Below are 24,131 nucleotides of genomic sequence, written 5' to 3'. Positions count from 1 at the left end.
GAGCTTTGCAGGCCCCAGACCTGAAGCAGGTGCACAGCCAACAACTAAGAGACAGCCGAGGAGAACTTCCAGCAGAGGTGCAGAGGACCTTCCTGCTGGACCAAGAATTTGGAGGAGACTACTTTCTACTATAAACACAACTTACTACATGGCCCTCTTCCATGCTTCCAGTTCTTGTCAGCTTTACACAAAATTGGTCCCTTCCTTTCCCCTCCAGTCCTGGGCTCAGCAAGGGCTTTCTGCTGTTGCTAGCTCCTGGGAACCTCATAAACCCTTGCTTGTTTTCTTAACTCTGTCATTTGGTCACACTCTCTAGTTGTTTTCAGTTTAGACCCTTTGAATGTACCATCTATTTTCTCTCAGACTCTTACAGATATAATAGTTGGAATGAGGAATGGTTTTTTATTTTCTGCCCTCTAGCATGTTTGCATTTACTAAAGCATCCAGGTACTTGCCACCTGAAGCTCACTGTAGTCAACTAGATGATAGCAGCAAGGTAATGAATGGGTCCACGAAATCTTCTGTGAGCTATGAAAATGACCAACTTCTTTCAGATTACATCATGACAAAGAATAGGAAATTTGACATGTCCCTAAAGTAGGGCAGTGATGGTTCCTTCCAGATGAAGATGAATTGATTGGTATGAAAATGAAGCATTTTTAAAAAACAAAGTTGTATTGGGTTCTAGGAGCTATGTTGATACATTTGGTATGATATTGCAACAGACACAACACTTATAATTGGCATCTCTGTAATTAAATTTATAATATTCTTGTTATTCTCCAAAAGCCACCTAGTTTTCTCACTAACCAAAAAGGAATTTAAGTGGGAATATGATATGAATCACTATCTCTGCATCTTTCCAATCTTTGATGTTGGCGCAAATCTCTGCAATTTCTCCTGGGATTAAACATATGCCTTCAACTAGTAGGAAAAATATGGCCTGTTTCTCCTAGAACACACTTCCTGGGAACCAAAAAACAGAGGTAAAAGTAGCCCTCCCACTATTACATCTAATAAATAGCTTCCAGAATTTTCTCTGTCTATCCATGCAAACTTGGGCTCGGAGGCATTGGGGTCTTTGTGACTAAAAGAGGCCTGCTACCAGTAGGGAATACAGCCACAGTGTCACTAAGCAGGAACTGACGATGCTCCTACATACAGGTGTTCTTATTGGGTTTCAGTGCCTAAAAATGAATGTCTTCAGTAGAATATTTTCTACTGTGTCTAGAGTCTTAAACTTCTGGGGTGAAAAAAATAAAAATTAAAAACAGCAGAAAATGTAAAACTACATTTTGAATAATGATATAGTACAAGAATGAATCATTGAATAAAAGTCCTTATATCAATATTAAGATAGTGAATATTCTTGAAGGTTCCCAATAAAAGAGTAAATTAGTCTATAACCTTGAAAAGTTATTTGGTAATACATCTCTGAAACAGGGTTGGCAACTACAGCACAAGGGTCAAATACAGTTTATTTATTTATTACCACATTTAAAGGAGGAAAAGGAGAAGAGGGAGGAAAGTAGAGGACAACAGAGAGGAATGTAGAGGACAAAGAAAGAGGCAGCAGCAGCAGAGACCTTATAGACCACAATGTCAAAAATATTTACTATTTGACTCTATGGAACAAGTTTGCCGACCCCTGTGTTCTTATCCTTTAACCTATAAAAATCCATTTGCATGCATCTTTGCTTGACTAATCTTTGTTCTCAAGATCTGTATATATAAGATTCCATCAAAATACGACACATGATAGAAAAAAGTGAGGAACTAAATGTCATAATTTATAATATAGCCAATATGGTAGAATATTATAAAGTTATTTAATATCATGTTTTTAAAGAATATTTATATGTAGAAAATATTCAAGGTATGATATGAGGTACAAAGTACAAATTTTACCTTAATTTTAACATGTGAAAGATAGCAAAATGTTAGCACCAAGTTTCATTTTATTTACATTTTTCTGACCTGTTTTTCCAATGGACTTTTCAAATTGTATTCAGTGAACGAGTATTACTTTATAATAAATAAATACATAAAAAGGAAAGGAATGCATTTAAATAAGCCTGACCACCAAAGAACGCTAAAGCATCAATAATCATTTAGAAAATTAATGCTGCATTGTGAATCAAATCTGGCAGGTCAGTTCAAACCACTGATTGTAATGTATTTTTTTCAAGATGTACAAATTCAGTAAAGTACAGAAGGTTGCCAATTTGTTAGTCATTAAGAGTATTCTAATTTAAAAACTATAAAGTTATCTACATAATTCTGTAACACTTCAAAGCAACCCCCGCCTGATACTTCACATCCACATTCAAAGAACAAAATAAATTGTTTTAAACACAGCTATCTTTACCTGATATTCTTTGGTAGTATGAAATCTAATGAGACTTTGTATAGTTGTTTTTAAGTCTTATTCCCACGGTTTATGATAATATTTTCCTTCTTATAGACCTTTGATGACTTCTTATTGTACAAAGAATAATATCCAAACTCCCTGATTGGACAGGAAGCCCCTTGATGCTTGGTCTCAATGTACTTTTCAAAACCTGCTGTACAACCTCACACATGGATCCACGTAGTCTCCCTGGGCTGCTTATTCCCATACCACACTTTCTTGTCCATCCACTTTATTTGCACTGACCATCCTCCTGTATCTGAAAGACAAAGCACTGTCCATCCTTCAGGGCCCTCCTCACATCTCAGTTCCTCTACCAAGTTTATTTGTGTCTTTCCAGTCCAAACTAATATCCACTTTTGTTTTACTTTGGCATACTCTGTACTCAATAACTAACATGTCATATGTGAGTTTATGTGTGTCTGCTTCACCAAGAGGCTGTGAGACTTTGGAGGCTTTTCCCAATGCTTATGTCTTCATAAGACATCTAGAAAAAGTTTTAGAAGCACATGTCCTTTTATCACAGATGCAATTTCCTCCTTAATTTCCAATGAAAACAGACTAGCTCTCTGTAGGACAAGTGAAGATGTGCTGGGGTGGGTGGGTAACGAGAGGAGAAAAACTTTAGGGGGAAGGAGAATGGAAATTCTCTTTCAGACTCCATAGCTCGATTATTCTAATAAGACTAAAATTTAAATAAACAGAAACTAGTGCCTTCAGGTAGAAGGTGAGTGCAGTCTTAAGTCACCCCTAAGTTCCTCCTTCCCTCCCTCCTTTCTTGTTTTCCTCCATTCTTCCTCATTCCCATCCTCTCTCTCTTCTTGACAAAGGACATATTCCACTATAAAATTTAAATGCTATTGAGTATCACAATTTCAGAATGACCCATGAGAAAACCCAAATGAAATGATGCCCTTTTGCTTTTTGCCCCTCCCATATGCCTTCTGAAGTTGGAGACAGAAGGTAGAAACATTGTCTGACTTCAGTTTTATTAATTTCCATTAGAGGGAAATTTATGATAAAATTTTCACATTTAAGTATGTAATATTTATTTTTCCCAAATTTTTAACCAGGAGACTAATTAGGCTTTCTCTGATCTCCTTGTTCAAAATTGATGAGTCCAGAGTTTATTTTCACAGCCATCTACGTTTTCCTCCACATATTATTTGTATACTTGTTAATTGTCTCTGAGGTTCAGAGGAAAGTTTTATGGGGAGGTGGAACTACCTGGTTTGTTCTCTAGGATCTAACATAGTGACTGCTTTTAGAGGTGTATAATTATACTTGCTGAACGAACAGTGTATGTACAGAAGAACATTCTGGCAATAAATCCCATTTCATTTTATCAGTCATAGAGAGCATCTACCCTTCAGTTTGGTGTGGACTTTGGAGTAGAACAGCCTGAGTTTGAATGGAAGTTCCAACCTTTGACTAGCCAAGGAAACTTGGGCTATTTATTCAACTTCTCTACATTCCAGTGTGCTCTGTACAAGGGTAGTTCCTGTTTTTTAGAGTTTCTCTAAAGATAAAAGAGTTAACATGTGCAATGCACTCAGAGCAGGGTACTACATAAATTTTTGCTATTAGAATGATTACTCTTTGCCAAGTGCTATATTAGGTGCCACAGAAACCTAAAAAATAGACTAGGACAGAATTGCATTCTTCCTGAAAGTTTGCATTTAAGTTCAAATGAATAGTTCAACAAACATATTTTAAATTTTATTTTACTCACTTTGAAATATTTCTGTTGTTTATCATCCTCCCTTCTAAGTACAATATGACAAAGGTGGGCAAAAACATTAAGGCAGCAGTTAGTTTCGTATTTTTATGCAGTAGAGGAGTCTTTTCAGAATGTCTTATTCAGTTAAATCATCATGTATTTTTTCTCCTTGCACTTTGAATCTATTGGGTCAAACATAAAAATAACCCTAATTATCTTCAATTTACTAACCTATTTCTAGGATTTTATCACTCTTCTGAAAATTGCCATTTTTCTCCTTAGGGGATGTTACGATCTCCAATGTGATTTTGTATACCTTGGGGCTATAATCCTAGCAGAAAACACAACTCCAATTTAAAATACATGTCAGCACAAAAAATCAATTTACTAAAAGAAAATTAACTTCATAAGCAAAAATTTCAGGAAAGTAACTGATTAAGTGAGCTAAATCTATACTTAGAATTGAATTCCCATATATTTTTCAGCCAAGAAACACTTATCAATATACTCAAGTTTATGATAAACTTTCCCAGGAACAATTTCACAAAGTAACAGAAAAGGAACCTTTGAGTCTAGCGTGACTGAAAAACTATAAGCACAAAGATGGTCAATGATGGCTTCAGAACCGCTAAGATGATTAGATTGAATTGTGTTGTGCTGACAAGCATTTCAGGGGTCAGGTTTTTACTAGAGGCTTACATTTTATTTATATACATAGAAATTGACTTTCTTGCCAAATTCTTATAATTTACAATTTAAAATAAGAGTACAGGTCACAAGGAAAGACAGTGGAATGAAATTGACATAACTTTCCTATGTACATATATGAATACACCACAGTGAATCTCACCATCATGTATATCCACAAGATTGAGATCCTAATTAGAATAATATTTCATGCTTGTATAAATATACTGTCATGTATAACTAAAAAGAACCAAGAAAAAAAAAAAGAGTACAGGTTATAATAGTGACTCGTTGCTAGTGAATAAAAGCACCAAATGATTTATCTTTTTTTCTGTTATTTGAAATGATGATCATATATATTAAAGATAGGATTGCAGAAAATTCCTTGAGACAGCCACACCACTTTCATATGAGGTTAGGGGAAATGACAAATCAGGAACTCAAGACAGCTCAAGTTCTTGAGAACTGAATCAGTTAAAAGAAAAGAAAACATCATTACTAGAAACTGGAAATAGGCATCTATTCCTGAAGCAATATCTTCCAGCCAATTTAATCCTAAAATAGTTCTGTAATTTACCATAGAATCAAGGACAGTGTGAATTAACTAAAAAGAGAAAATAGTAAAGGAAGAATTGGATAATTAAATGTAAATGAAAGGAGAAGTTACTTTGCTGAAGGGACTTGACAGGATTTTATTTGGAGAATTTGTTTTCAATCATCTCTATTTTTAAAACAATAGTAATATGAGCCTTAATATTTTTACCAATTTTTTTTTCTTTTTTTGCAGTACTGGGGATTGAACTCAAGGCCTTATGCTTGCGAGGCAAGCACTCTACCAGCTGAGCTATCTCCCCAGCCCCTTTTACCAATATTTTAAAGAAGTCATGAGAATGTTTTAATCTAATTTGTGGTGTCTGTAGTAAAAGAAGAAAGAATATCCCTCTTCCAAGGCCTCAGAGGTGTGGTAAAAGTACCCAGGGATGCAGCACTTTGTAAACTAAGAAATTACAAAGAAATTTCCTTGGGAAAGTCACAAACACCCTAATATGAGTCAGGGAAAATGACATATCAGAGACTCAGCATACCCAAGATGGCTCTGGCCACTGAAAACCGAATCCCCATGAGCAGTGGAGTTGTCTTATAGTATAAAGTACATGCTCTGGCCTGAAGACCAATTCATGATGCTCTCTGTCCCATGGCTTAGAGACAGGGGATCAGAATGGGAAGGACTAGTATTAAATAGTTTTATTCTGACTCTGTTGATTCTATGCTGTATGCTTGGTGCTTTGGATGTTTTATTACTACATGGAAGCATGTGCCCAGAGAACAAGAGTCATGACCCACCATTAGAAATAAATATTTTTCTCTGGGCCATTCTGAATTCCTCCTACCAGGGAAAGAACAGGATAAAAACCAGCTAGCATGATTTAACCTATTACAGGGAAAGATTCTGGGCAACTGAAATAATCTCCATCTCTTCTCCTTTCTCCCACTTCTTCCCCTCCCATCCTATAATATTCTCCACAAAGTACTCAAAGGATCTTTTAAAAAGTCACACCATTCCTCAGATCAAAATCCTCTAATGACTTCCCACCATAGTTAAAACACAAAGCAAAATCCTGGCCTTGAGAAGCATCTCCTACCCTGCCCCTTTTTCGTTCCTGCCACCTCGACCTTCTTGTTCTGTGAGCATATCAATCTCACTCTCATCTCTGGCATTTACACTTTTTCTGCTGGAATTTTATCCCCCAGATGGCTGCATGGCAGATTTCTTACTGTCATTCAGACTTCTACCCAAATACCTTCCAGCTAAATGACCTTTTTGTCACTGCTTCTCTACCATCAATTTTCTCTCTCAAGTATCTTATTGATAGCACTTATCACCTCACTCTGTAATGAGCCTCAAATTTAGCTACAATAACCAAAGATATCAAACCCATTTCCATCTATAGAGATGGCCTTCTGGTTGTCCCTCTTTTAAGATAAAGAAAAGGGGAATGCCATTATATTTCAGATATTTCATGTAGGCCATTCGTCATTGAACTCAAGTTAACTCTTGAAGCCCAAGAGGTGTGTTATAGATTGACTGATCAAGAAAAGAACATAGGTTTTGGATTCAATGCTATGTTGCTGGGAGGGAGTGGCTAGAACTCAATGTGGCAAGAACTCCGAGGCCATGTTCAGGCTCTGTGGAAGGGTCTGTGACTCGGTAGTAATGCCTTCCCTGGCATAGGAGGGAAGAGCGCCGGGGTGGGTGCCATGTGTGTCCACACCTCCACTAAGCCCTAGGTCTCGTTTTTGGGTGCTTACTTTTTTAGCAGTTCATTCTCACAGGCATCTTTGTCAGATTAATAAGAAATCAGAAGCAATACTAAACTCAGAAAACTTAACTAAATACTTGCTACTTTGGTAAAAGTTTTCATGAAAGGGGAAAACACATAAAGGTAAGGGACATGCTGAAATAATCAGTGGGTATGGATCTTCTATTTATCATTTTCTCTCAGGAGTAGAGAACTGAGAAAATGGCATACAAGAAAATGAAATAAATTCCAAATGGGATTATCCTGCTTTGCTTGCACTTAAGGAAAATAGATTAAATTATGAAAGTATAACAGTACAATGTGGAGGACATTTGAAGAGTCTCTGCTATTAGAAAAACATTACTTTTATTTTCTAATCATTTAACTCTGCTACTGAATAACTGAGCAAGGGTGGGCCTAGAGAAATTTAAGATGGAGACAAAAAAGGAAAAAAGTGTAAGGAAAACAGAAAGGTCACTGTATCATAAAAACTACCCATTCATCCAAATTCCTCTTCCTACTCTTAAGAAAGGTCAACTGATAGCTCTTGGCTCCTGACATGTAATTGTATCCGATTTCTCTTTTGATGTTCTCACTGAGAGGGATTTAATTGCCCTTTTCTTGATTCATTAGATGGTCACTTCAAAGAGACGCTAAAAAGGCAATATTTGTCCAAACAACTCCCTTGTCTTAGTAAATCCAGACAAAACCCAAAAAGCAATCCATCCTAAATTTCACACATTATTGCCTTTGGCCCCGTCAGTGACCTCAACCTACAATATTGATTACTGCTCTGCCTCCCAATATGAAACCTTCAGTTTGCAGAACAGGGACTTATCCAGTCTAACACCAAAAATGGCTCAATGTCCACAATTAGCCCAAGAAGAAACCAAACAGCTTAGCAAACTTGCCATAACTTTACCTCAAAAGCAAGGAAGAAATGGTCCAAACTTGGTCTGGAGCATGCCTCAAGACACTAACCAAGATGAAGATGGACACTTTGTTTAGTCACAAATAAACTAAAATATTTTATTAAGTTAACACATGTATTTATTCTATCATGCAAATAACAGCTGGGAGGTTCCTGTGCAAAGACACCGTGCAAATCCATGATAGTTTCTATATTTTTGTCAACACTTTAATAGATAAATGGCCAAAAGACAAATAAGGATAAATGACCAATGAGTATGGGGAAATGTTCAACATCACTAGTAATGGAATTAATATAGTTAAAAAGAAAAATAAAATATAACACTCCTCATCAAATCAGAAAGGCCAAAACTTCAAAAACACGCAATGTTAGTAAGAGAGTAGTGACATAGGCCCTCTGTACCAAGAAAGCATGACCATGTGTGTTAGCCCCAGACTTCTTGTAGCATGTGGACACAGAGGTTCCTCTTAATCTTTTGTCAAATAAATACATGAATATATGCATAAATACTCTTCAGGTGGGAGTATATGAAATACAATTTGGATGATGGATTTGATAATAAATATTAAAAGGCAAATAAAAGTCATATTTTGACAATATACTACTTCCCCAAGAAATCTACTATACAGAAATTTCCTAAAATGTGTATATCCTATGTTTATCACATTATTAAAACACTAAAAAAATTATAAATAAGCCAAGCACCCCAAATTAGGAAGTGATAGTAAATGGATAGCTTATTCTCTGAAGAGAAAAATTCACTAAATTAAAACAATATGTATGAAAGATTTGAAAATATGTGATAATGTTTATAAACAGGCTGAGCTAAAAAATTATATATTCAAGTACAGAGATTTTTGAATATGTTTTGAGAAGACTGGATGGAAATTTAATTGTAAGAGTAATTTTTCTGTGAGTGGTGATGATAGAAAATATTCTTTTCTCTATCCTGATGCATTTTTCCATATTTTTCTGTGATGGTCATAAAAGTGCTTTTTTTAACAACAAAAAAAGTAAAATTCTGTACTAGTGAAGAAGAATGAGCACTTTTTGAGGAAATCTATTCTGCTGCACACCCTAAATTACGTCCATAGAGCATGCAGTTTGCATTGGAGCTTCTCTTCTCTTTTTCTTTTTAATGTCTGACTACAGTCAAGATGGATTTCTGTGTATGCAAGTTAATAAGGCATTTTGATATAAAGCATTTAAAAACAACAAATATTTTATTTTAATTTATTAAATCTCAATTAAAATCCTTCTGCTATCCAGTAGGACATTTCTTATTATTATTATATACAAGTTGCAGTATTTTTAACTCATTAAAATTTTCCCACATGAAACTAATTTTTAATGGTTTTTGCATGTAATAAATTTTTATGATCCTTAATGAAGTTCAAACATAAGTCCTTTACATTTTTTAAAGTTGCCTTTGGATTACACTTAAGATGATAATTATTCAGAGTAAATGAGTTAATATATATAAGTGCTATGTAATTATAAACTGCTATTCAAATGTTAGTTTTTTTTATTTTATGCTATTTCTGATCTTATATTTATTTCTGATGGCACACTTCCTGTGGTTTATGAGCTGATTCATTTCTGTTGTTTTCTATATGCTTTGCATATTCCTTCTATAAATCATATTGATTTTAAAATATATGTTGTAAAATGCTTTCAACTCTACCCAGGTAATTTAAAATATGAAAAAGTTTTTAAAAGCCCTGTGAAATGCATATCAGAACCTCAATAAAATATCACTGTATACCCAGTAGGGTGGCTATAATCAAAAAGGCAGATAACAAGTATTGGTATGAATGTAAAGAAATTGGACCCCTCATACATGGTGGGTGGGGAGATGAAGTGATGCGCAGCTCTGGAAAACAATCTGGCATTTCCCCAAAAGATTAAACACAGAATTACACTATGACGTAGCAATTCTACTCCTATGTTTCTGTCCAAGAGAAATGAAAGCATGTGTCTATACAAAAACTTCTACACAGATGTTCATAGCAGAATTATTCATAACCACTAACCTAACCACATGAAACACAACCTAAATGTCCACCTACTTGGTGGACATGAAAGCATGTGTCTACACAAAAACTTCTACACAAATGTTCATAGCAGAATTATTCATAACCACTAACCTAACCACATGAACCACAACCTAAATGTCCACCTACTTATAAATGGATAAACACAAGGTGCTATACCCATTCAATGGAATATTGCATTATACATATAATGATTCCATTTATTTGATATGTTCAGAATAGGCAAATGCATAGAGGCAGAAGGTAGATTAGTGGTTTCCTAGGCTGAAGGGGATTGTGGGGAAATACTGAGTACTACTGCTAATGGATATGAAATTTTAGTGGGGAGTATAAAGAAAATGTCCTAAGATTGCCACTCTGCAAATATACTAAAACCCACTGAATTTCACTTTTTAAATGGGTTAATTGGATGGCAAGTGTATTACATCTCCATAAAGCTGCTTAAAATAAAGACCATTTTATTTATATTAATATGTTATGTATTGGGATTATTCTTTGGAGAAAGCATAGTATTACCAAAATATATCTTTTTACTACTTATATGTTTATAAATTTGCTTTAAGAAAATAATCTAATAGAAACAAAAAGCTATGTGAAGAAAGATATTAACCACAGTATTTTCTACTAGTTTCAAGTCAGAAGTAACTTAAATGTCTAATAATAGATTTAGTACTGTGGTTCATCTACATGATCAAATATTATCATGTTATAATTTAAAAAGCTATAATTAATAAGATCACATAGAAAAATTAAAAGATTGAAGTAACCTTAGGAAGTAGTATAAAAAATATAAAATAGACTGACCTTATTGATTTAAAAATATCTGCCTCTATGAAAAGAGTTGAGGCAGTTGGATTATGGAAGATTTTATTATTGCCTTTTTGTTTTTCTATAGTAGTTTTCTTATATAATTTTTTTAACTAAGAAAATTGTTGAAATTGTTATCGCTCCATTTAACCAGCAGTAAGCACAGCAATCCAGTAACATTTTAAAAATCCTTGGAGGTACCTAATGAAAGGTCTACACATAGGGAAGAATTTCAGACACCAGGAGGTTTAAACTCTATCACAAAACCCTACAGTGACAGGAGAGACAAGAAGGTGGTTACAAAAGACCCCAGTGCATTAGGTGACAGCACATGCTCTACTTCATTGCTACTACATCAACAGAAGTTTAAGCTGTTGTCCCTGTTCTCCAAGAGCACACAGCCTAAAGTTGAGGAACAGCGTCGTCTCCCATGTGTGATACAAATACTGGGAAGGGAGTCTGCTGGCAGGTGATGTGTGCAGATGGGAAGAAATGGTGGACAGTCAGCACAGAGTTACACAAATCTCAAATCCTACAGCTACTGGGTATATATTGTTAAAAATGTGTAGCTGCCAGGCCACAGCCACCTTCTGCAGTGCCAGGGTGCAAAGAATGAAGCAAAGGCAGAGAGAAGCTCCAAGAACCTTTGCTATCACATATGTTGACAATTGAGTAAGCCTTCTGTTTTCTTCACAAAGGCTTCAGTATGGAGGGAACAAGGGAATAAAATACTTATGGTTAAAGCACAAACAAAATGTTGACACCCCAAGGCATATCAACTTCTAAATAGGCTAGGTTTTCAACGTCTGCATTTCTTGGTATAATTCGGAGGCCCTGTGCCCTAACCTTGACTCATGTACTAGGTGATCATTTGTTCACAGATTACTCACTTTCTAAGGTATACTTCCCAAAGGTCAACTGGCTCCTTGACATGAATTCAATCAACTTTGATGTAGGAATTAAACAAAATGAGTATTCTCTGTGTATTTGTGACTTTGAATGATCCATTGTTTTGAACCATCCAAGCTTCTTATCCCTTCAATTAGTAGTTAATTAAAATAAAGCATAAGCTGCACTTGCAGCTCAGTGTTAGAGCATTTTCCTGGCATACGAAAGGTCCTGGTTGAATCCCCAGTACTGAAAAAAATATTCCTTAATTAAATTTTTAAAAATGAAGCAGGGCTGGAGTTGTGGCTCAGTGGTACAGTGCTTGCCTCACATCTGTGAGGCCCTGGATTCAATCCTCTGCACAGCATATAAATAAAAATAAATAAATAAATAATCATCCCTTGGTAACTAAAAAATATTTTTAAAAAAATGAGGCAAAGCTGAGAAGCTGGTGATATTTGTTTCAAGAGCCCTCCTATCTGCCCCTTTTAAAATTTCTTGTTTAGTTATTTATTATTAAGGTAGAATTTGCTTTTAGTGAAGATACAGATGAGTAGAAGGAAAGAAGGTCAACCATAGCTCGAATATCCAGGGATGACTATTACAGTATTTCAGTGGATTTCTTCTAATCTTTCTTTCTATACACAATTTCTGCTCTTGTCCAGTATTATTTCTTTATGTAACAGCTGTGAACATAGGGTAGGGTATACACAATTATGAAGTCATCTTCTCCAATGATGGTTTGCTCCTCCTGAAGCATGACACTACACCCCCACCTTCAGTCAAAAGCTGGATTCCAACAGAATACACAAAACTCACCAGGCGTCAGTACATGGAGGTACAGCTCACCCCAACCCTAAATTGAATAATACCAATGCTTGTCCCTCCATCATTATAGTCCTCTTTCTAGATGGGAGCCCCTTGAATAATATCAGCCACAATGAAGCACACATTTCCCTCATCACTTTGAACACTTTGTATGCAATTTCTAGTGCTCCATCTCAGAGCCAGCTCCATGGCCAGGTCAGTACCTTCAGCCCTGACTCCTTCTAGACCATCTCCTCAACTACATGGGGTACCACCATACTTCAAAGCAGAGAACTCTTTAATAATAAAATCCTGGCTGAAAATTGCTTCATTAATTAGTTATTAATTCTCCTACCCTTTAATTATTCTTACCAGGTTTTTACCCACAAGTGTGGGAAACCAGATAAAGAGCTGTCTGCTGCTCCTTAGCTCAGGAATTGCTCCTGGCTTGGCTGCCTGAGGTCCAAGTCAAGTCTCCTCCTTTGGCAGCTCTCCATGGTCTCCCCAGCTAGTTTCCTCCCTTTTGTCTCCTCTGTACAGAATGTCAACCTGGTTTCCTTCAGAACCTGCTGTGTCCTGAAGGTCCTACAGGCTCTTCATCTCTAACCTCTGCAAGAATGGATGGCCCAGGCCTGTGGGGTGTTGCTCTTGTTTGTCCAAGAAGGAACAATCAAGTAGCCCAGGACTCTGAGCAAAGCACCCTAAGGGCCTAACCTCAGGGCAATGATATAATTAGAAATAATTGGCCTAGGGCTTCCTGAACATTGAGACCTATTCATACATATATAGAAATCATGAAAATCTGAATATTTTCCAAGACATTTTCAGGAAAGAGTTGAACATGCAATGTGTGGTCATTGGATTGCCAGAAGCCTGTCTCTGCTGCATCTGTTCCTTTTCTGTAACATGTCATTGTTGTTTCAACCACTTGAATCATCCAGCTGCTTGTTTGAATTCACCACAAGAACACCACCCAAACATGAGTCTCTCTTTGTCTCATGACAAAAGCACTTAGGATTTCCTTCCTCTGCTGCATGACCAACAATGCACCTTTATTGGAGGGAGCCAGTAAGTAAATACAGAGTAATGGCTGCTGTAGTGTCTCACTGGAGCTGTAAAGTCTGTGTTTTCTACCACCTGACTAAAGACATAACCACAATGCCTGTAAAGCACTATAATTAAAAAAATGAAAATGACTCTATTTTAGCTGATAAGATCTTTGACTCCTGGAAGTGTTCTTCCTTCCTTATTTTGCCTATCTATGTTTGAAAAATTGCAAACATCTCTATCTTTACTATTCAACCAGCTGCTGAAAATAGTAGGGATCTAGTTGCTAAGCAAGACCTTGGAAGATAAACTGTGACCTTTGCTCATCTTTAATTCAATATATGACCAGTGTATTGATTTTACAAACAATATTTACATGGTCATCAAAACTTCATTTGTCCATTCAGTCAATGCTGGTTAAGCACCTACTACACTGGGCACTGCATTATGTGATGTGAAGACAGCTAAGACAAGTCCTTGCCCCTAAGAAGTCACTCTCCCATGGGGAAAATGAAGAACTAAATGAGTTCTTGGAACCCAAGTGTTAAAGGAGAGTACTAATGTGATACAGAGTAAAGCCATCTAAGGCCCTGCTAAGTGGGAGGGGCAGGGGCAGGATCCTTCTCATGGGAAATAATATTTAATGCTTGCAGAATAATTAAATTTATCTGGGCAAAGCTGAAGGAACATGAACACATAAGGAACCTGTGTGTTCAGAAGATGTTATGTGTTTCAACAGACTGGACGGTGGGCTACTCAGGGAGAGATATGCAAGGCTCAGTTCCTTAAGGCCCTGTGCTCGGTCCTGATAAGGAGATTGGATTCATCCTCAAGTCACAAAGATATCTTGATCAGAGAGAAACTTGATGTCTTGCCAGCCTCCCTACATTCACACTCCCCCACACCTCGCTTGTCCCTGCCTTTTCAACACAGATGGTTCTCCCACAGGACACTGCCACAAAGCAGCCAGCACCTGAGGCTCAGCTGTGGTCAGCACCTGCATCAGGTGACTAGCACTGCTTACCTGTTTTCTCAAAACCTGTGGTTTTTCCTCATTTGTTGGCCTTCATGTTCCTAAACCTACTCTCGGAATCTGTGCTGCTGCTCTTGGCCAGATTTCATTTACCACATAAGGAGTTCTCTTTGTACACCACTGCTTCACTCTTAACTCTTTGTAGCCAGGAGGTTTTACTGACCTTGGAGGTTTCAGGTGACAACATTCCCCACCACCTTAACTTCTCCCAGCAGAACTATTTGCATCATTATTCATTTCACTAGATTCTCTCACATGTCTGCTTATACTAACAATCACGATGTTTCTCAGATAGCTCTGGGAAGGTAAGAGTCAAAGAGTCTATTTGAGGTGGACAGGGATTGGAGTCTCTGATCTGAAAGACATAGACAAAAAGATTGCAGGTCCAACTATAAATAGGAAGTCCCCAGTGGCTCTGGAGGCTGAGGCAGGAGATTGGCAAGTTGAAGGCCAGCCTTAGCAACTTAGCAAAACCCTGTAAAAAGGAATGGAGACTGGTTGGGTGGTTGAGTGCCTCTGGGTTCAGTCCCTGGTACAAAAAAAAAAAAAAAAAAAAAAAGAGGGTCCCAAATTTTAGCTATTACCCTGACTTTTGGTTAGTTCTATGATTTTCCTTGGCCCTAAAAGCAGGTACTTGAATTCCCATTTACTGAAGAAACACTGTTAAAATGGTCACATTACCAAAAGCAATCTTCTGATTCAATGCAACCCCTCTAAGCTATCTACAGATTCAACGCAACCCCTTTCAAAATACCAATGACATTCTTCACAGAACTAAAAAACACAGTTTGAAAATTCTAAACAAAACAAGGAATGCTAGAGGCATCATAACACTTGACTTCAAAATATATTACAGAGCTATAGTAAAAAAACACGTGTGGTACTGGCATAAAAACAGACTTGTAGACCAATAGAACAGAAATAGAAGACACAGACAAACCCACAGAGATACAATCATCTGACTCTTAACAAAGGTGCCAAAACCACACATTGGAAAAAAGACAACTTTTTTTTGATTGACTTTTTCACTGGAGTTGACCTATAGATCAGAAAGCCTAATTTTATACTTTATAACTTATTAGAAAAAGAAATCCCTATTTTAAAGTGCCCTTCTTTTATACTAATTCTTGCTTCATTCAGGGATAAAACTTGGAAAAAATCTTCATGTGCATTCAACCTCCTGGAATTAGATTCCTTCTGCTCACAATCTCATTCAAGTCTCTCTCAGTTAAACTACCAGCAGAAGGGAACTCATACTGAAGTCCAAACACAATCATAAATTGCAAAGATAAATAATACAAGATTTTTTTTGTTTTTTTTTTAATTAGAAAATCTAGATCTTGGATTCAGAAGGGTTACATCTGCCTGACTTGGACAGATTCTTCATCTATAAAACAGAGAGAACAGAGAATTCCCAAAGTTTCTGTGAGGATTAAACAAGGTGAGATGCTTACAGCGCTTTATACAGCACTCAATAAATGATTGTTATCATTATTACCACTAACACTGTTTACTACCACAACCAATTAAGTATGGCAATGAAGTCAATGACCCAAAGTTAATTTGAGGTATGAATGATCCCACAGGGGCTGAGAATATCGTGCTTGAAATTAAACTGAGTCTCAGGTCCAAGATTATCACTTAGGTATCAAGAACTTAAAGAATGATGGGGGAAAAAAACCTAAAGACCCAGTTTTAGGTGAATTCAGGTAGTAAAAGGGAACCGGTCTTTGCTAGCAACTCTGGATGATTAATGTAGGAAACAATGTTTTGACTATTGAGTGTTGACAAAAAACTCACACCCCTCCAATAGCTCTCAGAAACTCCCAGCCCCCACTCCAAAAGAGAGAGAAAGAAAACAAACCCAGGTGCCACTGCTGGAAGCTGTACGCCCTCAGATTCTGGCAATAGCAACCAAAGCGTTTGTAATTTCCTGCCATAGAGAAGACAATGCAGATATCCGAAATCTACATGAAAGTAATTTAAAATCTGGAGTGTATGGAAACCATAGCTGCATTTTGATTACTAGCATTCTGGGAAATATAGGGGTTTTGAGATTTATAAGGTAGCATTCATTTCTTGGAGTATTCTTATTTAACTCAGATATGCTCTTTAACAAGTTTTTCCCCAAACGAATAATTTTGCCTTAATAATTGCTACTGGAAAAATCTCAACTATGGATTAAGCTGAATATTTTCTTGCACTGCAATAAATTTACAAAGTCCACTTCAGAGATAAGAATTTATGGAGATATGGAATAAGAAATGTAAAATAATGAATGTTTTTCAGTGACTCCAATAATAAAAATTAACCTGTGATATGTGTTTCACCCACATCTACTAATAGTTAGCATTCATCATCCAGCAAACATGTTGTATAATCCCCGTAAGACAGAAAGGACACAAAGATGACTATCTCCTTGAGGGAAGAACCGTGAAAGCAAACAATGGTTATAAAACATACGTGGGGCCATGGAGCAAATTAGTCTTTAGACTAGGACTAGAAATCAGATTTACCCTGCATTTCAATGCCTACTCTTCTATCTTAGGTTATTGGTAAAGGGATGGTAATAGGGAAGAGGAATAACAACTTTCTCTATGTTCCTAGAAAGAAAATCTTTGATATTCCAAATCAAAATACTGATACAATCTGTTCTGAATTTGTTCGAACTTTTTCTTAAACTGATTTATCTTCATCAGATGACACTGTGTCAATTCTGAGCAAATGTAAGCCTATGTGCATGTATCTCTAAAGAATGCTAAAAGTTCACAAAATATAGTCTGCAAACTTAAAATTATCTTACTCATTGTCTATACTCCCCCATGGGAAACTTCACCTTTTTCTGTTTTAATTACTAGTCTCCACTAAGAATTATAATTAAGGAATTTTCTCATTTGTTTTATTAAAAAGTTCCCTGGTATTTTAAAATCCACTCTGCTTAGAACCATTGGAGATGGCTGATAGCCTCTCCAAGTGAAGATTCTCAAGTGCACAGTAATAAACCCATCTAAAAGATCAGAACAAACTAGAAAAAGAGAAATTATGGATGACCTCAAATAAGCACCAGGAAACAGAAATAGGAAAGTAAAAAATGTCAACTTTTCCCTTAAGACTGAACTTAATATATGTTACGTAATTTATTTTTCCTAAGTAATTTCTCTAACTTGAACATACAGTTAAACAGGTTTGATAGGAATGAGAGACAGTTCTTGTAGGTAAAAAGAAATAGAAAATCTCTTTCTCTTACAACCTAAAAATGCCCACATTAACTATTAAATACAAAGAACATTATTTAAACAATGTCCATATTAAATATTAGACACAAAATGTTTTTGCATACTTTGGTTAAATAATCTAGATAAACTGTCAATATTGACATAGCATTTTATTACATCAACCTGTCTTTAAAGAGCAGTATTTATAATTTAAAAATAGTGATATTAATACTCCAAAGTCCTTACGATGAAAATAATCTCTCCAGAGAAAGATTACTTCTGAACTTCCTTTTATAAAAAATTAAACTTATTAATCCTTTTTGTTTGGTGCAATGTAATTTAAGAAAAATATTAATATTCGGGTGGTATGATTTTAGTTGAAATCAGCTGCCCGACAGGCTACAGTCGCAGGACATCTGAATGAACTTAAAGTGCCAATCTTTCACCAAGAATTTTTCTTTCGTAGTACAAAACTAGAAAAGTGAAGAGGAACTTCAACTCTGATGATCTAGACTTATCTCCATTTCAAATAAAACCCTTCTTTCCCCCACCTGCAAGCAAGAGCGGGATTCTGCTTTCAGGCTTACCTTCCTCTGGGGTTACTGACCTCCTGTGTCGGCACTTCCAAGCCTTGGGAACTGAAATTGGCTGTGCGTACCTTGGACTATAGTGGTAGCACGCACTCACGGTGCCGAAGGGTGGGGAGCCTGCAGTGAACATGCTGGGCTCTCAGGACAGCCTGAGAGGGAGGAACGCAGGGAGAGGACGTGCATCCCCTGCTCCATCACAGGAGCAACTGGTACAGTGCCACCTGGGAAGAGGCTGCCAAGCAGCAGTGAGTCAACCTTCCGTGTGCATGGTGGGTCAGACAGGTTTCACCACTTCACTGGCACATTAATGATAAAACTTTATAAATAGCAATGATATTCTTGAAGAGCTTCCTTTTATTTTTTCCCCTCTTTCAGGAGATAGGAGAGATCACCCCACTTTACAGAAGATGTTTTCAGGTAAACATAGAACTTAAAATAATTTTTTCACTTCATATTTTAAAAAACATTTCCCAAACTATGCTGTTTTTCTAAAATCCAGTATATCTCCTATAGCTGTCCTCAGCATGGGTTAGGAATTTCATTTTCAGATTTTGAAAGACAATCTCCAGTCGTGCTCTCATAGGATGACCACCATCATTGCATTTAGCCTTGGACATAAGCCCAAGATGTGAACAATCACTGTATAATTATCCGAATGAGACTTTGTGTTTATATTGTGTCTTTTATCTAAAGAGCTCAAAGCATTTTGCCAACATGATCTTATTAAGCATCACAACACCCCACTCAGGAATGCAACGTTAAGGATTATTATTATCAATTTTAACAGGTGGGGAAACTGAGAGAGCAACAATTAAGTGACTCAATTTGAGGTCACAATGCTAACTGAAGGCACAGTTTGATTCAGGACTCTGACCTCTAATTCTAAGGACATATCCAACTGACCAACAGAGAGCTTTATATTAAAGGAGAATTGTTTTGTAGTTCTCAAAAAGAATCTGTCCTTTTGCTCCAAGACTTTAAATAACATATTTTTAAAAGGCAGATAAAAATATTCTATGTTTGCAAATTATGGCACACCTACTAAAGATAGTACAAGTGCTAACTCCACTCGCTGTATTTTCCTCCTTACCCTTCCCAAGGGCCACCACCATCTTCTGTGTTGATGAGTCAGACCACAGACTGTGCTCAATTTGGAATCAAATGATGAAAAAATGAAAAATTCTCATGTTGCCCCCCCTTAGAGATTACGATTGTTATATGAGGGGCTGTATAAATACACCCATGTAGTGACAGAAACATACTGCTCTCCGGTTTGATCTAGCCGTCCTTTCATTTTCCAATATTTCTTGGTCATTATACTTTGTTGGTTCATATATGGCTACACCATTCTTTTAAGAGACTACATATACATTTCATGGATATATGAACAGGAATTTATGCAAATTTATTTTACCCATTCCCTCTTTACTGGACTCATGGGTATTTCTTTTTTCACCCCTATGAATTATAATGAACATCCTCGTATGTTTAACTTTATGTGTTTTTTTTTTAAGTATTTCTCTTAGTTTCTCTTCCCATTTTTGACACTCTCCAAGATTCTTGCTTCTGAAAATGTGTGGACAAACATCTGTTACCCTATACACTGAGCTGCTTATAATATCATGAGCCCAGAGTCTTGGATGGAAAATCAGGTCACCTCCCTCTTCCCATCACATCAAGTAGAGGTTTGGGTTTTGTCTATAGAGTACTACACTATTTTCATCCATATGTCCCCAGATATGTGAACTGGAGAACATTCTACAAAGGACCTAGGGAAGGATGGCTAGAAAATACTGTAGGAAGAACAGTATATAAAACCACTCATCTATGACTTACATACTACAGTCCACTTTCTTCAAAGGCTTAGTTCAACAACAACAACAAAAGTTAAATCTTGCCTATTGTCAATAGACAGAGTCTACCTTATACCTCTGCTCCCTCAGTCCACATGGGAGACTCAGGGGCATATTCAATTCAATGCCAATATTGCTTGCAATGTCCTTAACTGTCTATCAAAGCTCAAAGGAAGTACCTTATTCTCTAAGTTCCAGTACAGTTTGCTCCAGTATCACATTTATTTTCACATGACATAAAAGTGGAAATTCTATGTCTATTATCTGACTTCCCAATAACAACAAGTTGACAAGTATCACTTTTCAGATTTAAGATCATAAGAGGCAAAACAAACCAATAGACTTAGGACCACAAGAAAAAATCTAGAACATACCTAGGTCTCCATTATTGTTTTCCCTATTAATTAATTGGTTTAGGCACTTACTAAACATGTACTTAAACAGTGTGATTGAGACACAGTCTCTGCTTTCAAGGGACTGATGGTGCAGTCAGAGCAACGGACTAAGGAATCCACAAATGAAGAACAATAACCCCCAAGCACAGCAGAGGATTCCTGGGAATTCTCACCGCTAATCAAACAGTGAAATAAATCCTGCCTTGATGGTAGGATGAAGCACTATATTCTTAGTCAACTGAAGCCTAAAAGAGTTTGAAAATCCTGAGCAACACTCACCAAAAAAGCAACTAAGTCAAGGGGTCTTATGGATACTCATGATACTTACATCCCATTAGTTTCTATTCTTTCTTAAAACACTTATGTTTTCTGAGATCAAGTAACCACGTAATTGTGCTTTTCAAGAAGAATTTGCTATAGTGGAAGTAAAGTAGTTCAGAATTGGCTTTATAAAATTAATATTGATTCTAGGAAATATACATTAAATGCTTAGCCCTCAGTAAATTTTATGCTCACCTTCTAGATGCTTTGAGTATATAAAATACAACAGAATAAACAACCAGGCTGATATCCTGACATCACCTTCTAAACAGTCCCACCAGAGGATGCAGTGATATTCACACCTAATGGCCACTGGCAACCCATGCAGTGTAAGAGAGCAGTCTTGGTGCTTGTGTAAAATCTGTGAATGCTGAGCTGACCCATGCTGGCCTATCCTACTCCAAGTTTGTTTCTGCAAAAAGCTAAGAGTCAGGGTCTTTGTTCAGACTACTGCTATTATCTTGCTTCAAGATCTGACAGGAGAGGAAACTGGTTGTATTATGTTTAGGAATGGTAGGAGATTGGCACAGTACAGAATCAAGTACTAACATTAATTTAGCATGTACTATGTGCCAGACATTGAGTTAAAAGTTATTTTATACTTACCTATCCATCCTCATAATCACCCTGCTAAGTGATTACTCAGAGTTTTAATTAATGCCTCATAAATGAACTGAAATTCCCCGAGGGCTTAAATACTTTGGCCACATTCACACAGTTTTACAGCATATCCATAATCTTATCACTGAAGCTCCAATTTTAGAATTATTTAGAATCTGTCTCTTTCCTTCAACCCCAGATTATCAAGTCCTGGATCTACTACTACAATGGTTTTCATAACCCTCACTTTCTTTCCCACTCCCATTTGAGTTCTCAATTGCAACAATCACAAATTGACCTCCTTTTTTCTAAACTCTTGCCATTGTTCACTCTGCTGTTTAGCTTCTCTTTGGGAACCAAGGTTGGGGACCATACTCCTCTGCTGAAGGACCTTCCCTGGCTTTCCATCACATATCAGATTAGGTAAACATCCCTGGACCTGGCATCCAAGGCCCTCTGCACTCTTAATATATGGCCTTGATTCAATCCGTGTCTGTGACTTAACACCTGGTACACCTAGTACACAGCTGAGCCTCACTAAATGTGGCAGTGGTTCCCAAAAGTAGTGTCATAGTGTATTAAGCACTGAATAAGTTTTCCTGGGACAAATAATAAGGTTTAGACTCTGTTTAGTCCTAAAACAAGTATATCCAGAAAAGGAAACCCTAAAAGTAGTAGGTGGGGGCAGGTGATATGGGGAAGGGTTTTTGGTAGGACAGACCTAGCACACTTTGAGAGAGTGTATTTTTTTTTTTTTTTTTTTTTTTTTTTTTTTTTTGGTGCTGGGGATTTGAACCCAGGGCCTTGTGCTTATGAGGCAAGCACTCTACCAACTGAGCTATATCCCCAGCCCTGTATGTTTTTAACAGAAACTTAGACTCCCCAAAAAAGTATGTGTCTTCCATGATTCTTCAGCCCAAAATCAACACATCGTTTCCTCTGTTTTTTCTCTTGGCCCCACTGAAGAGAGTTTCTTAGTTAGAACTCTTTATGTTGCAAATGACAGAAATCTACCAAACTGGTTCCAGCAGAATGGAATTCAGGAGCTCATTTAACCCAAAGGTCTGGGATTATGGACATGGTTCAATCCAGGTGCTCAAAGGGTATCATAAGGTGTCTTTCTGTACCTCTTGATTCTACCTTCCCCTTGTGGTGTCAGGATGGTCATTACAGCCTCATTACCCCTTTTGCTTGGTAAACAATTATTAAAGGAGTGTGCCAACTGGTCCAGCAAAAAAGTGGGCAGTCACTCTCCACAGCTTTACTTGGAAAATGTGCCCATCCCTAAACCTGTCACAGTGAACAGGTGATGTAAAGTCCCACTGCCTAGTCCTGGGTCACATGATAACCTCTAGCTCCAGGAGACTAACTTCATTCTAACCACATAAAGATGTAAGGGTGAGATGTGAATCCTGGAAAGAAAAGGGAGATGTGAGTATCAGACAAGGGGAAACAGATGTGGTGTAGGTAAAAGAAAATGTAGGCATTCACTGTGGGAAATTTCCAATACATAAACATGAGGTATAGCCCAGCCGTGTGGTGAACGCCTATAAACCCCCCTCAGGAGGCTGCAGTAGGAGGATGAAAAGTTCAAAGCCAGCCTCAGCAAAAGCCAGGTGATAAGCAACTCTGTGAGACTGTCTCTAAATAAAATACAAAATAGGGCTGGGAATGTGTCTCAGTGGTTGAGTGCCCCTGAGTTGAATCCCTTGTCCCACCCACCACCCCGGCAAAAAAAAAAAAAAAAAAAAGGGGGTGGAAATTTTTGGCTTCTTGCTATGCTCCTATAGTACCTCCGTGCTACTCACTACTTCTGACCATGCCACCCATGCCTTTGGCTTATCAGCAGTGTTTCCCATATCCCTACTACTCAGCAGAAGACAGCTGTGTGTGTGATCTTCTTTCTGGATCACTGCTTGGGATTGAGCATTGGGATTTCTTTAAAGCTCTCTTAGGTGGTCCTGATATGTATGTAGCCAGTATTGAGACTCAATGGAGTAAAAACAGTTTGTCTTTCCCATCAACACATAATATATTGCTTTAATCTTGTAGTATCTATTTTGTCTAACCTAATATTGTAATAATACTTGTTCTTCTAAAAGAGGAATCTAAAAAGGTTGTTTTAATTTTCAAAAATTGATCCACAATGTTTGGAGAGAGAAAAAGTAAAATCCATAAACTGAAACTCTATTCTAAGTGGATCAAGAACCTAGGCATAAGACCAGAGACCCTGCACCTACTAGAAGAAAAAGTAGGCCCAAATCTCCATCATGTCAACTTAGGAACAAGATTCTTCAATAAGACTCCTAAAGGGCAAGAAGTAAAATCAAGAATCAATAAATGGGGTGGTATCAAACCAAAAAGCTTCTTCACAGCAAAGGAAACAATCAAGAACTTGAAGAGAGAGCCTACGGAATGGGAGAAAATCTTTGCCACCTGCACCTAAGATAGAGCAGTAATCTCTAGGACATAT

At 37.0% G+C, this 24,131-nt stretch overlaps 1 protein-coding gene across 4 annotated transcripts in view; it reads right to left on the bottom strand.

Moving 5' to 3' along the window:
* Positions 1 to 24,131, bottom strand: part of FMN1 (formin 1) — a 390,151-nt gene that overhangs the window by 292,940 nt on the left and 73,080 nt on the right. Inside the window, exon 1 of one of the 4 annotated variants that reach the window (XM_079126350.1) lies at positions 18,487 to 18,634. The exons of the other annotated variants lie outside the window; for them this stretch is intronic. Within the exon in view, the coding sequence (XP_078982476.1) occupies positions 18,487 to 18,619 (133 nt within the window). The 5' untranslated portion in view covers positions 18,620 to 18,634. Of the gene's footprint in view, positions 1 to 18,486; positions 18,635 to 24,131 lie in introns of those variants that run through there. 4 annotated transcript variants of the gene reach the window in all.

This window comes from Sciurus vulgaris, assembly GCF_902686455.1.
Source record: "Sciurus vulgaris genome assembly, chromosome: 2".
Taxonomy (NCBI): Eukaryota; Metazoa; Chordata; class Mammalia; order Rodentia; family Sciuridae; genus Sciurus; species Sciurus vulgaris.
The sequence above is the reverse complement of the archived record's forward strand: the minus strand, read 5'-3'. Positions and strand labels throughout refer to the sequence as shown.